Source organism: Phyllostomus discolor, chromosome 1 (genome assembly GCF_004126475.2).
Source record: "Phyllostomus discolor isolate MPI-MPIP mPhyDis1 chromosome 1, mPhyDis1.pri.v3, whole genome shotgun sequence".
NCBI lineage: Eukaryota > Metazoa > Chordata > Mammalia > Chiroptera > Phyllostomidae > Phyllostomus > Phyllostomus discolor.
Genome location: NC_040903.2, coordinates 32,875,028 through 32,888,342, shown reverse-complemented (window position 1 = coordinate 32,888,342; position 13,315 = coordinate 32,875,028). Strand labels below are relative to the sequence as shown.

Below are 13,315 nucleotides of genomic sequence, written 5' to 3'. Positions count from 1 at the left end.
TTATTTTTAAGTTTGACGTGGTTTCAGAATAGACTTATTTTGTCTCATGGAACACAAAAATAATGAAGTATGTGTCTGCACGGAGGCTGATACTGTGTACTTGCAACAGTCTAGCTGCAGTCGTGTTATGCTGCATCTACAGCAGAATCACGTGCATCTCAGGTTTTTTTTTCGCCATAATAGCCTGTGTTAGAAGCTAACTTCATTTCACAGAAAAGGGAAATAAAAATAACATTCTTCCCTGAAGAGGCATCATTTTTTATTGTTGTTGTTCTTTCATTAAAGAAAATAGAAGGTGAGGAGGGAGGGAATATTAGTGAATCCTGACACAGTGAGTGCTGTGCTATACTGATACCTTTATAAATTGAGGGTACTTTTATGCGCTGTTACAGTGTCATTTAGTTTTGAATTATGATTGTAAGATATAACTTACATGTAAATATCCCCTGTAAACCTAGAGTTTTTAAAATTCCCTTGTGACAACTTTATCCATGATTAGTTAAATGAACCTTGTGCCACATATTTGACTCAAGGTACCTAGTAATTTTTAAAAAGAAAAAAAGTTTTAGAAGGTTTCAATTTTTTTGTTGTGGTAAAATATACATAACAAAATTCACCATGTTACCAGTTTTTATGTGTACAGTTCACTGGCACGGCATACACGCACATCCTTGTGACCACGGCTGCCATCAGTGTCCAGAACTTCCCGCCTCACCAGACTGAAACTGTGCCCATTGACTAACAACCCCCCTTCCTCCTCCCCTCTAGCTCCTGGAAACCGCCATTCTGCCCTCTCAGCACAGAAGTCTAGGAGTTTGACGGCTCTAGATACCTTGTATAAGTGAAATCGTAAAATATATGTCTGTTGTGATTAGCTTAATTTACTTGGCATCATGTCCTCAAAATTCATGTGTCAGAATTCCATTCCTTTTTAAAGTTAAATAATACTGCGTTGTTTTTATATGCCACCTTTTGTTTATTCATTCTGTTGCTGGACACTTGGGTTATGTCCCTTGTTTGGTTATTGTGAATAATGCTTGAGTCCCTGCTTTCAATTCTTTTGAGTATATACCCAGAAATGGAATTGTTGGGTCATATGGTGATTCTGTTTAACTTTTTGAGGAACTGTCTGTCATAACTGTTTTCCACAGTAACTGTATTATTTTACATTTTTACCTTCCCATCAGCAGTGCAGAAGGGTTTCACTTTCTCCACATGCTCACCAACAGTGGTTGTTATTTTCTTTTCTTCTTTTTTGGGGGGGGGGATCATAGCCATTCTGGTACGTGGGTGTGATGTGGTTTTTCATTGTGGTTTTGATTTGCATTACCCTGATGGCTAGTGATAATGAACATCTTTTCACGTGCGTATCGACTGTTTTTATATCTTTTTAGAATAAATGTCTAAGACCCATTTTTTAATCTGATTATTGCTGAGTTATATAATTGCTTTATATGTTCTAGTTATTAACCCCTTATCAGAATATGATTTGCAAGTATCTCTCACGTTCTTTGGGTTACCCTTTCACTGCGTTGATAGTGTCCTTTGGTGAATAAAAGATTTTTTTCTTTTGTTACCTGTGCTTTTAATGTCATATTTAAGGAATTACTGCCCAATCCAGTGTCATGAAACTTTTCCTTTATGATTTCGTTTAAAAGAGTTTATAGTTTTAGCTCTTAGGTTTTCATGTTTACTCTGTTTTGAGTTAATTTTGTGTATGGTATAACATAAAGAGTCCAACTTCATTCTTTTGCATGTGGATATGCAAGAAAGTTTGTATTTTTGTTATGATCACTTCATTTTGTTATATACACATTTCTGTTTACTGGTATCTCAAAGAGAATATTTAAAAACATAAAATCAGTACATAGGGCTTTTAAAAAACTAAATTGGCAGTATCATTGGGTACTGTTTTAGAGAAGTATTCAGCCACTGCCTTTGATAATGTATATTTTGTATTTCTGACTCTCCTCTTTCATTCCTCTTACAGATTTTCTCAAGGTCAGCAACTTGTGACCAAATTAGTAACTGCTCCTGTAGCTTGTGGAGCGGTAATGGTACCTAGCACTATGCTTATGGGTCAGGTGGTGACTGCCTACCCAACTTTTGCTGCACAACAGCAGCAGTCACAGACACTGTCAGTCACGCAGCAGCAGCAGCAACAGCAGCAGCAGCAGCAGCAACAACAGCAGAGTTCCCAGGAACAGCAGCTTACATCAGTTCAGCAACCATCTCAGGCTCCGCTGTCCCAACCACCGCAGCAATTCTTACAGGTAATTCTCCCCCGAGGGCAACCCGTCCCAAACCCATTTACTTTAACATAATGAAATTAAGCACTAAATGGACACTTTTGTACATGATCTGAAAAGTTTGTAAGAGCTTATTGTACAAGTTCAGTTTCTGTAAAGAGAATGTTTGTCCCAGTTAGCTGTATGTTCTTCCCCTTGTTAGTCCTTCAAAGACTTTTAGCCCTGCCATGGACATAACCAATTACCTGAACTGCTACACTGAATAAGTGACTACTTCCATATCAAGGAAGTTTAAAGATTTTATTTGCTTTTAATTTTTAGAGAGAGAAGAAGGAAGGGAGAAAGAGAAGGAGAGAAACATCAATGTACAAGAGAAACACTGATTAGTTGCCTCTTGCATGACCTGGCTCACAACCCAGGCACCTGCCCTGGCAGGGAATCAAACCAGCAATCTACTGGTTCATAGGCCAGCACTCAATCCACAGAGCCATATCAGCCAGGGCATCAAAGTACTTGATAGAGCCCTGTCTAGCTGGAGTTTCTAGAATTCAAACAAAGGCAACTTAACTTCTTTCTTTTTTTTTTTTCTCTAGCAGCTCATCAAACTCTACTCTTTATAGGGCAAGGATATAAACAGGATTTTTGAAAAATTAGGATTGACATTATCTTAAATTATTTTTTAAAATTAAATTTCAGAATGATTTTTGGTTATAAATTATTATTAGAGAAGAAGTACTGTGGATGCAGAATATATCATAGTTAAGAACTTGGACTCTCAAGTCAGGCTGCCCTGAGATTCAGTCACTGCTGTATCACATACTCTGTGACCTTTGGCAAGGTATTTAACTTGGTAAACTTCAGTTTCCTCATCTGTAACATGATGGTGCTAATAGTTCATATCTCATGGGTAAAAAATGCCTATACATCACTGAACATAGTATAAGGCATATTAACTAGCTGTTGTTTATGACCACAAATGGTAAACACTCACATTAACCAAAATTCAGACACAGATCTCATGTGGGTATATTAGGCAGCATCTACTTATCTGAAGGATACAGAAGAAGGTTATCTAGATTTGTATCCTCACTGAGGGTGCTCAGTAGCAGATTATGGTATCTGTAAATCCAGCCTTTTTTTCTTCTTGCCTGGGGGAGCAACTTTGAATGTAGGCTAGTCTAGAGTGTGAATTTAATTGCTTTAAAATAGCAATTAAATTCACAACTATCAACAATTGGATCTAAAAACAAGCTAAGCAAACAAGCAGAACAGGAACAGAATCATAGATATGGAGATGATTTGGAGGGTTATCAGTTGGAAGAGGGCAAGGGAATGGGGGGAAGGTTTCAGGGGTTAAGAAGTACAAATTGGTACAGAATAGCCATGGGGTTGTAAAGAGTACAGTGTAGGAAATGGAGAAGCCGAAGAACTTATATGCATGACCCATGGACATGAACTAAGGGTGGGGGATTGCCAGAGGCAGTGGGGGTACCGGGTGGAAGAGGGCCAAGGGAAAAAAATTGGGACAACTGTAATAGCATAATTAATAAAATATATTTTTAAAGTAAATAAAAATAGCATTCCAAAGACATGGGATCCCTAAAGAAATAATACAGGAAATACACTTCAGAAATACAATTCTAAGTAGATAGTAAATATACAATTTGGTTTTTCTCACATATAGTACTTAGTTCCAAAATGTATCTCTGTTGTAACCCTGTAAGGCTTATGAATATCCTGAGTTCTTTATCTTTCTTACGAAAGCTGTTCCTAATGACAAAGAAAGCAAATTGTCCAGATCCTTGGCAAAGCCTAATGGTTCTTAAGGTTCAAGGATTCATGTGTGTACACGTGTGTAGGTGTCCTACATACATAGCTGCAAAAATCATCCAGCACAGTTTCCACTTTAAAATTTGGAGCACTGCATCGAGTTGTGTTGTCAGTAGTGAGGATGAACTTGCATTGTGAATACTCAGCTTTCTTTGGGCTAGTTTCCTCTGTATCTCTGGAAGTAGAAATTAGGTGGAAGAAACAGATTGCCAGAGTGGAGACTTGCCCGAGGTCACACAGCTGATCAGTGACAGAGCAGAGCTCAAATCCAGGGCTTCTGACTTCACAGCCTGTGCCCTTTTTTGTTTTGTTTTATTATACCACAGTGCTATGTGTAGCACTCAAGGCTCTAACTTTGTCCTCATTTTTATAATACTTTTAGATAGTAGGGATGCTAATATTTAATCTTCATAGAAACCCAGATGGGAGGCACTGTGATTTTCCTTATTTTGTAAGTGAAGAAACTGAGGCCCAGAGAAGTAAATAGCTTGTCCAAGTCATACATTTAGTGACAGAGCAGTCAGACTTTGAACCCAGGCAGTATACCCCAGGGCCCACGTCGAGCCACCTTTCTGCTGCTCTGACCGGCTGAATGCATCTGTGCGAAGGCATTGCTATTTGACCTCAGGCTGTGTGTGTTCCATATTTTCTTAGCTATGCTTAAAATTTATTATTTTTAAAATTGTGATCTTTAGGACATATAAAGAGGAAGAATATGTGTGGTTTGCCTGAAGATATATATTACTGTCTGTATCAAAGTCTTCAGCTCAAAGTCCTTAAAAAGATGAAATCTTGGCCCTGTCTGAGAGTAGCTCCATTGATTAGAGCATCATCTTGGCATGCCGGAGCTACAGATTTGATTTGATCCCAGCCAGGACACACACAAGAATCAACCAATGAATGTATAAATAAGTGGAACAACAAATTGATGTTTCTCTCTCACCCCCCTTGCCACCGTCAGAAAAAGAAAACTACATTTGAAAAAATGAAATTTTTGTTAAATTTCCAGAAAGAGGGAAAGTCTCATAATCATTTTCCAAAATGTTATTTTTTAAATGAGAAAGCAAAAATTATGTAAATTATTTAAAGATGTTTGTCTCAATGGGGAGTGGAAAACTTAAGTAAATCGTAATGTACACAGCATAATGGGGGTAAAGCGGTGCTGCATAATCCATTTGTTTTTAGACTTCTAGGTTGCTCCATGGGAACCCGTCGACTCAGCTTATCCTTTCTGCTGCGTTTCCACTACAACAGAGCACTTTCCCTCAATCACATCACCAGCAACACCAGCCTCAGCAGCAACAGCAGCTGAGTCGGCACAGGACTGACGCTTTGACCGATCCTTCCAAGATTCAACCGCAGTAGCACACGTCTCCTCTCGCACCTCAAGGGAGGAATGGATTGGCCCATAATGAGTTGCTCAGACGTTCTGAGGATTAGGAGGAAAAGGTCTAGTAGTTTCATGAGATGTGGTATTGAGTGTTCTAATTCCTGGAATTAGTTAGCAGGGAAAATGCTGCCTAGTGGTACAGATGTACATTAAATACCAGCCATCAGGAAATGATCTTAGGGCCATAGCCAATTCTGACAGTGTTTTCATTGCCCAGATATTTTTTGATGGAAAGAGTATATTGCCAAATGTTAAGAAGCTCAGCTATGAAATGTGACCTCTAGTGAGTCAGAAGGGCACTAACAATGTTAGTAACTTTGAGTGGTTCTGTGCCTGTTTTCAGGGGTTTGCTTACAATGATGCCATGAAGACAGTCCAGTAGACCCAGTAGGCCCTCTTCCCCAAACCCTCTCCCTTTTCAGATAATGATGAAATCATAGTTTCACAATGTTGTGTGGGTTCAAATTCTCTATGTACAGATGCTGTAAAAATATTATGTATATGTCTGGATACAAGGAAAGAAAGCAAAACATTTTGTATGCTGCATGAAAGCATTATCTCCTCCTTAAAGGTATGAGTACATTTCCTTAGATTCTAATGCCATGTGCAGACTAATACATCCTTTATTTTCCCTTTTGTTTACAACACGATAGTGTTCCATTCACTTTTCCGGGGCACAAGTCTTTTGTTCATACTTGGCTGTGATGTCACAGTTTGTTCAGAGAGGTATGATGTGCTGCTGGGAATGGATTTTTTTTTCAGGTTAAATGATTGAAATAACAGGCTTTTCAAGTTACTCAGAAGTATCCCTCATTTCATTGTTTTTCAATGATGTTTGAAGATAGGATTTGCACTGCTTTATTTTAGAAGGTTGGGAGTTTTGATCATATATTTTGATATAGTTCATAGTTGGAATAGTTGTATAAATGGCTTTCAACACCTGAAAGTAATTTCATGAATGTTTCAGTTACAGGAGTAAAATTTGCACACAAAACATTTTAGGCACTTTTTAACATTCTCACTGGTGGGAATTTTAACTTTTAGGATTTGTTGGAATCTTTTTATTATCCTTCACAATTTCAATGGTTCTTTTAGTCAGAAATGATTCAGGGTTATTTGAGGGGAAAAAAACCCATAGTGCCTTGATTTTGATTCAGGTGATAACTCACCATGTTGAACTCATTGTCCGGTTTCAGTGGCAGTTTTGAAACCTTAGTACATTTTTAATAGCATGTGGGTGTCAGTGCCATTATTCTCCTAAGTCCCTATGAAGACTGCTTTGAGTCTCTTGGACTGGAGGTACAAATAATTTAGAAATAAAAGATGACATCTTAACACTCTCAGAGTCATTAATGTGATCTTAAATTGTTTTTCTCAGCATTTTTTGAAGCTAAGTAGTCATTGCAGAATTACCAGTAAATTTGCTCAGTATAATTTCTACAAAGAAAAAAGAAGTGTAGGAATTTGCTTTGCCTTCTTACAACATTAGAGTAATGTAACTCACATGCTTTCTAAACATGAACTAAGATTTCATTTGGCAATTTCATATTCCAAAGGTAATAAATTCCAACAGAAATTATATTCATAAAAAAGCATTTTATATATTCTATGGTACTAATAATTAAATTTACAACTATAGAGCAAGGGAATTAATGGAAAATATCTTTCTAGAATATCAAAAATTATTACTGAGGAAAGGGAAAAAACAGCAAGCTGTAATACATCAAAATTGAATTTAGAAGAAAATGTATAACAGAATTGAGGCTGTTAAACAGGAAAGGCTTTGAGAAATGAAGGTAACCTAATACAGACTTGCTAGATGAAGGAGTCAGAGGAACTCTACGTCCATTCCTAACGCTTTTCTGTCCTCAGCTTTGCTGTTATCCATACGGGATCCGTTGTCTTTCTGTAGAAAACCATTCCTGGCCACACTTAAATTAGAAAATGTTGCAAATGAAAACAACCAAAGAAAGTTGGTACCTACCCTTCTGTTAAGAGAAGTGTCACTAGATACCAATCAGTAATCAACATATCAAGAGCTCCTCTTGTAGCTAAATGATCATCCAGAAGAGATTTCTGACTTTCTCATGAATGTCAAGGATAGTTGTCAAGAGTATGTGTGTACTTGAGCATACACACACAAGACAAAATTGATGTTGTAAAATAGGGCAACAGTACTAATTTCCTCCCCTTTCAAATTGCCTTTGTTAACCATGTTATGCCATTCCATATATATCTGAGTTGTGCCTCATTCATTCATGGGTGATATCTAGTGATAGGGATTTATCTAATTAAAAGAGATGAAGAACTATTAAGGTTTATCTTCCAAGAACCATACTTAAAAGAAAGATGGTGGACCGTGAGTACTGTGTACTTAGATTTAAAAAAGCCAAGCCTAAAACAAATTAGGCAAAATCTTGCATTTATAATTTCTGTTGTCCCTTGAAGCTTTTTACTGCTTTGAATTGGTTGCTAAATTTAAAGGAACAGCTACCTGCTTTTCCTTTGCCGTCAGTAGGCATATGTTGTGTTGGAAGAGCTGCCAAGCACCTCTTCGCTCCTTGTTTAACGGATTTCCTTTGCTTCTCTTGAACTTAGATTGCAAAGCTGTCCCTGCCCCCTCAAGGCCCATGAATGGAGACATGACCATTCTGATGATGATTCAGCAGTTGCCTGCTCTTCATTCCTGTAGCCAAAGTTGTTAATTAAAATCCTAAATCTAAGTCTTGAAAAAACACCAAGTAGGAAACACCTTTAAGCTACTTAAAAACCATCTTTCCTCTGCTTTACTCTTAGTCATTTTTTCTTAAAAACATTTTATTCTGAGTGGCACTTTTTGGGTAAGAAACTGTAGATCAGGCCAAACGTTAGCTGTTTTGCAGTGGTCATCTTGCTTTGGACTGCCGCAGCACTGAGTGAGTCAGTCAGTATTAACAACCACAAGAGAAGTAGAGAAGGACCAACAGAATTGCTCCTGGACGTGGTGTCAAACCCGAGCCTAACACTCACAAGTACTCTCTTTTCTGAGTGGGAAATACTGACTGAACAGCAGATATGGAGGGTGGGGGTAGTATTAAGTAAATACTGCAGTCTCCAAACTCTGTCCTAAGTTGAGGGGGTAATTTGAGTCCTGTGCTGTGCTTTGTCACTTAAGTACAGTTTAGGAATATACTAGTAATAAGAGGATGCCTGTGACTTTGAGTGGTTATAGAATACTGAGTGCGGGATAGTGGAAATGATAACTTGGGTTCTTCAGAAGTGCTGTAGTTGCTGGTCGTTGCCTTAAAGCAGTCTGTGTGCAGTGAGGGCACTGCAGCAGCGTGGCTCTGCAGCGGGCGTTGGACGCTGAAGGGAGATGAACCCTTGTTCAAGAAGCCTTAGATAGGGGTCCTACAGACAGGGGAAAGTTATTAACTGGATGTTACTCAACATGTTTCCACTACATTGACGTAAAACCTTTTTTTTTTTTAAGTAGAATGCAAAGAGCATTTTACTCTAGTATTGTTCATTTATTGTTTTCTTTTTCTTTGGTGACTGAAAGTTTGTCGATGAACATTTGTATAAAACTCATTCAAGTCTATGACCTTTCCAATATCGGTGACCCTGTTCATAGTCCCTCGGGAGTCAGTGTTGGAAGGTGTAAACACTGGATATTGCTATTGCTGAGTGAGTCTACCCAGGAGTAAGTCGATCGGAATTTTTAGGTGGTGGAAAAGAAACAGCACAAAGGCACTTGCCATTTTAATAGTGATTGAAGAAAGAGAACCTTTTAAGTTTGTATGGGTTGGGTGAGCATTGTTCTAAAAGGAGCTTCTGAAGTAACTGCAAAGGAAAAGAGTCGACTATTTTTATAGCATATTTAATATATTTGTATATAACTATGACTATAGTAGGAACCACCCTCCACATGCCTCCCACTTTTCTACTCCCCCCACCCCTTGCCATAGCACTAGTATAGCCTCGTCCGCATGGGTAATGTGCCTATTGTCAGCCTACCAAAAGATAGTGCTGCTGCTTTCTGAGACAGGTGAGAAGACCCAACTCTCATGCCTGGGGATCCTTTTATAGGAATAGCACACACTTACAACACGTACCACAGTCTAAAAGCATCATTTTGAAATATAACAAGCACTTTATTGCAATTATTCATTTTGATAAAGTTTGTCTTAGGCATTATCATTTCTAATGGATCCCCAAATCATCACTTAGGTGAAATTTTAAAATGACACATTTCTGAGAAATGTTTAGATCCAGTGAACCATAGTAGGTTTATGGGAGTGATTTCAAGGTAGCCAAATGAACTTGACTTTTGTTTTGAATGTGGTGGAGTTGAGATGGTTGATGCTAGTCCATTTAGACACTATTGTAAACCTATCTTGCCTAATGTGTGGACACCAAAAGAGCCTGTTTATTTTCAGATGTGTAGGAAAATTTTATCAGTGTGAATAGATGTACAGAACTAACCTAAAAGTGATTGTTAGTAATATTTTAGAATACAATCATTTCAAGAATTATTCTGGGTGTTTTAAATGTGCTCTGAAATGTTGGCATGTCATTTCAGCGTCCCCATTTGAATTGCTCTTGTAATATTTTTGCACAAAAAGGACTAAGAAAAAGACTACTTTGGTTGAAGAAAAAAGTATTTTTATTTTAATGACTCCTGTGAAAACACTGGGGGTGAATTTTGTTGGTGTAGTTATAATTCAGGATATTTAAAACAATATTGAACAGCTCACAAGAAATTAAACAAATGTGGATATTTAAAAATTGAAACTCCATGTGACTGTTTTGCATATTTCCCCCCATGTCATAATTTAACACTACATTCCTTGTTTTTCTTAAATAAAATGCTTTGCAGGTTGTTTTGAGTATTTAACATATTTTGTAAGCTACCTGGGTTTTCCTAAGGAAATGTCCTTTGATGAAATAGGATATAGTCTATGAAGAAATTAAGTGAAATTCCATTACCACCACCAGCAAACACTGAGGTGCTGCATTAAGTGACAATCAAAATAGTGAGTATTTATGGAAGAGTTTAGAAAGTGGTTTTAAAGAAGAAATTGCTTTGTAAGCAGTTCTCTGGGTTTCTTGAATAAAAATGGCTACATGTATTTATTTATATTTTTTAATATCTTTGTGCTGTTTTCTTATCAGAGCGATCTCACAGTGTCATGTATTTAATTTGTGGTTTCTTTAGTTTTGCCTTGTAGTCTTTTACTTTAGAGAACTGGCTTTTCTTTGGTGGGCTGCAGTCTCCAGCCCTCATGACCCCTCCGCACAGGCCATACAGACCTGTTGTACTTCCAAACAGCAGTGGAAGGCCCAAACCCAGATGCCTCTGCACCTCCCTTCTGTTCCAAACTCATTTAAGAAAACAAAACAACAAATAAAGGTAACTTCTTTCAAATTTGCTTTGTATAGCTCCAACCTTTTTCTAGTTTTACTTGCTGCCTTTTCCATTTTGGGGGCACTTTTTATAGGATTACAGCCAAAGGCCAGTATGACAGAGCCAATGGCACGCACACATTGCCTGTTTTGCCCATTTGGGGAATTGTTAGTAAAAAGGATCAGCATCTTCTAACGGCCCTTACTATCATATCCATATTAAAATCCACGTAAGGTCTTTAAACATAGGTGGAATGACGTACACACATTGCAAACTCTTCTACAGAAAATGTTTGCTGTCTCCATGGTGTATAATGTTGCTTGGTTCTTTAAAAACAAAACCAAACCTCCATACATAACACTGCCCAGAAAAGCAGTGTTTGAACATCGGAAGCCTAAGAACAGGAGGGTACTTCTTGCTGGTGGGCACTGGAGCAGCCTTCTCTACTTCAGGTCTCCCAGAGGTAGCACCTGAGTCCCACAGGTGCAGGGCACTGTCTCGCTTTTGGGGTCCCTTAGAGAACAGTAATTAAAGCAAGTTGGATCGAATGATATGTTTCTTAACTCTGAGGGTTAAACTGAAGATGTTTTCAAATGCATGCTTTTAAATTTCTGAGGAAACAAACTGTGACATCGCTTTAAAAATGATACTCAGATGTTTTATAATAGGTGTTCTCTAGCTAGCCTATACTGGTACAAATTCACTGCTGGCCATGGTTGTGCCAGGGCTAGTGTTAAAATGTAGAAGCTATATTATCTTCAGATGTTTTCTGTAACTAGACAATCATCATCAAGCAAAAAAAGAGAAAGGTCCTTTTAAAGTTTCAGTAGCCGTGAACAGCTGTAACTTTAGACCAGTCTGGAATCACGTGGGAAGCTATTTTACTGTGGCATAAGCTGGGGAAGGACCTCTGTATGGCACCTGCCCGTTCACTCTGTGTAAAGATTGAAGCCCAAAGATGAGTTAAATTCAGTGCTGTATTGAAACCAGTTAGTGCAAAAACAAAATTTTATCTTTGTAAATTTTTAATTGTTAACATGAGTTGGTAGCTGTAAAAACAGACACCGAATTCTTTCTAATGTTCTGTGTGCTACATTGCTGTCCTTACTGCTTGGTTCTTGGTTTTAAATAAAATTTAGATGTAGCCTAACAATCTTACCTTCTGAAAGGGTGGAGCTGCGAATGGCTAACTGATCTTCACATGGGGTACCTCTTTTTCTCTAAAGCAAACATTTAACTGAAATCCAAGTAGTTATACAAAAAAAATGAGCCTGACATTTTCCAGGTATTGTCTTTAGCCCAAATTCTGAACTGCACAGAGAAGCACGAAGGGATCATGAATGGTTTCCACGGTGCTATCTTAGGTTCTCTGCTGATTTTCATGAGCTATGTGCAGAAATAAAATACTGTGTAAAATATGGATCATTTTGTTACCAATTTAATATTGCCATTTTAATCCGGTTTTAAAATTGGTTACACTTGTTTATCAGAGCTACCCTTTGAGAGGTACAACTGTGTTACTAGTTTACCTTCACTCAGGCCTCTTGCTATATGATCAGTTTTTCAAGTTATGCATAGTTTTTTAAAACCGCATGTACTATTATAATGCTCTTGCCCATACTCATGTATTCAGAACCTAAAATTACAGAAGAGCCAAGCACTAGCATTTTTTTGTAAATGTAAAAGGATTAGGTCCAAACTTTGTTTCCTTATTCAATCTTAAAAATAAAAAATACCTCAGTGCTGTTTTCAATATCACTTGCATTTCTCAAAAAAAAAAAAAAAAAACAAAACAAACACACCTGCTTTTATGTGGCACTTACAAGAATTACATTATTTTGGATTTTAAAGAGAGGAGTATTAAATATTTTTTAAAATTACCACCAATGAAATTTTCCTTTTTTTATTCAGCAATGGGATCTACGTAACATTAGTGATTTTTACCTTGTAGCTTAGGTCAGAGCTACCAAATTCAGTAGTTGTGTCCTGTTACTAGCGTGTGGTGCCTCGGGAAGCTGTTCAGTTACACATTAAGCTAGTCCCAGGACCAGGCTGCCAGCACTTTTAAGTCTGGGCTATGATGGTACAAGCTCCTTTTTAACAAGGAGATGTGTCCTTTCTGTTCTTGGGAAAGAACGTAATTCCTTGCCTGTTCTGTTTGTAATAATCTAAGGCAGTATAAGGGGTATCTTAACTGTAGGGAATGGTGGTGCAGTCTGGGGACTTAACCTGAAATGTCCTTTGAAGTGCTTTATATTAATCCATTGACCTTGTTTTTCTACCCTGTAACACACACTTTTAAAAAGTTCTCTACCTGCCATAAAGTTTTGAAACGTGACTTTTTCATCAATATCGCTGCTGCTACCTCATAGAACCATGGGAGGGTTAAGTGAGAGGGCTTTAGAACAATGTTTGGCCCATTTTTTTACATCAACTTTAGAAACTAGTCTATATAAACAT

General features: G+C 37.7%; 1 protein-coding gene across 13 annotated transcripts in view; it reads left to right on the top strand.

Annotated features, from left to right (window-relative positions):
* The window catches only part of CLOCK (clock circadian regulator), a 117,529-nt gene extending 104,934 nt beyond the window's left edge, over nucleotides 1–12,595 (top strand). For all 13 annotated transcript variants that reach the window (XM_036020733.1, XM_036020721.1, XM_036020752.1 and 10 more), the window contains 2 exons: nucleotides 1,991–2,273; nucleotides 5,265–12,595. In XM_036020733.1, coding sequence (XP_035876626.1) covers nucleotides 1,991–2,273; nucleotides 5,265–5,444 — 463 coding nt within the window. In that variant the 3' untranslated portion in view covers nucleotides 5,445–12,595. The remainder of the gene's footprint in view (nucleotides 1–1,990; nucleotides 2,274–5,264) is intronic.
* The last annotated feature ends 720 nt before the right edge of the window (nucleotides 12,596–13,315 follow it).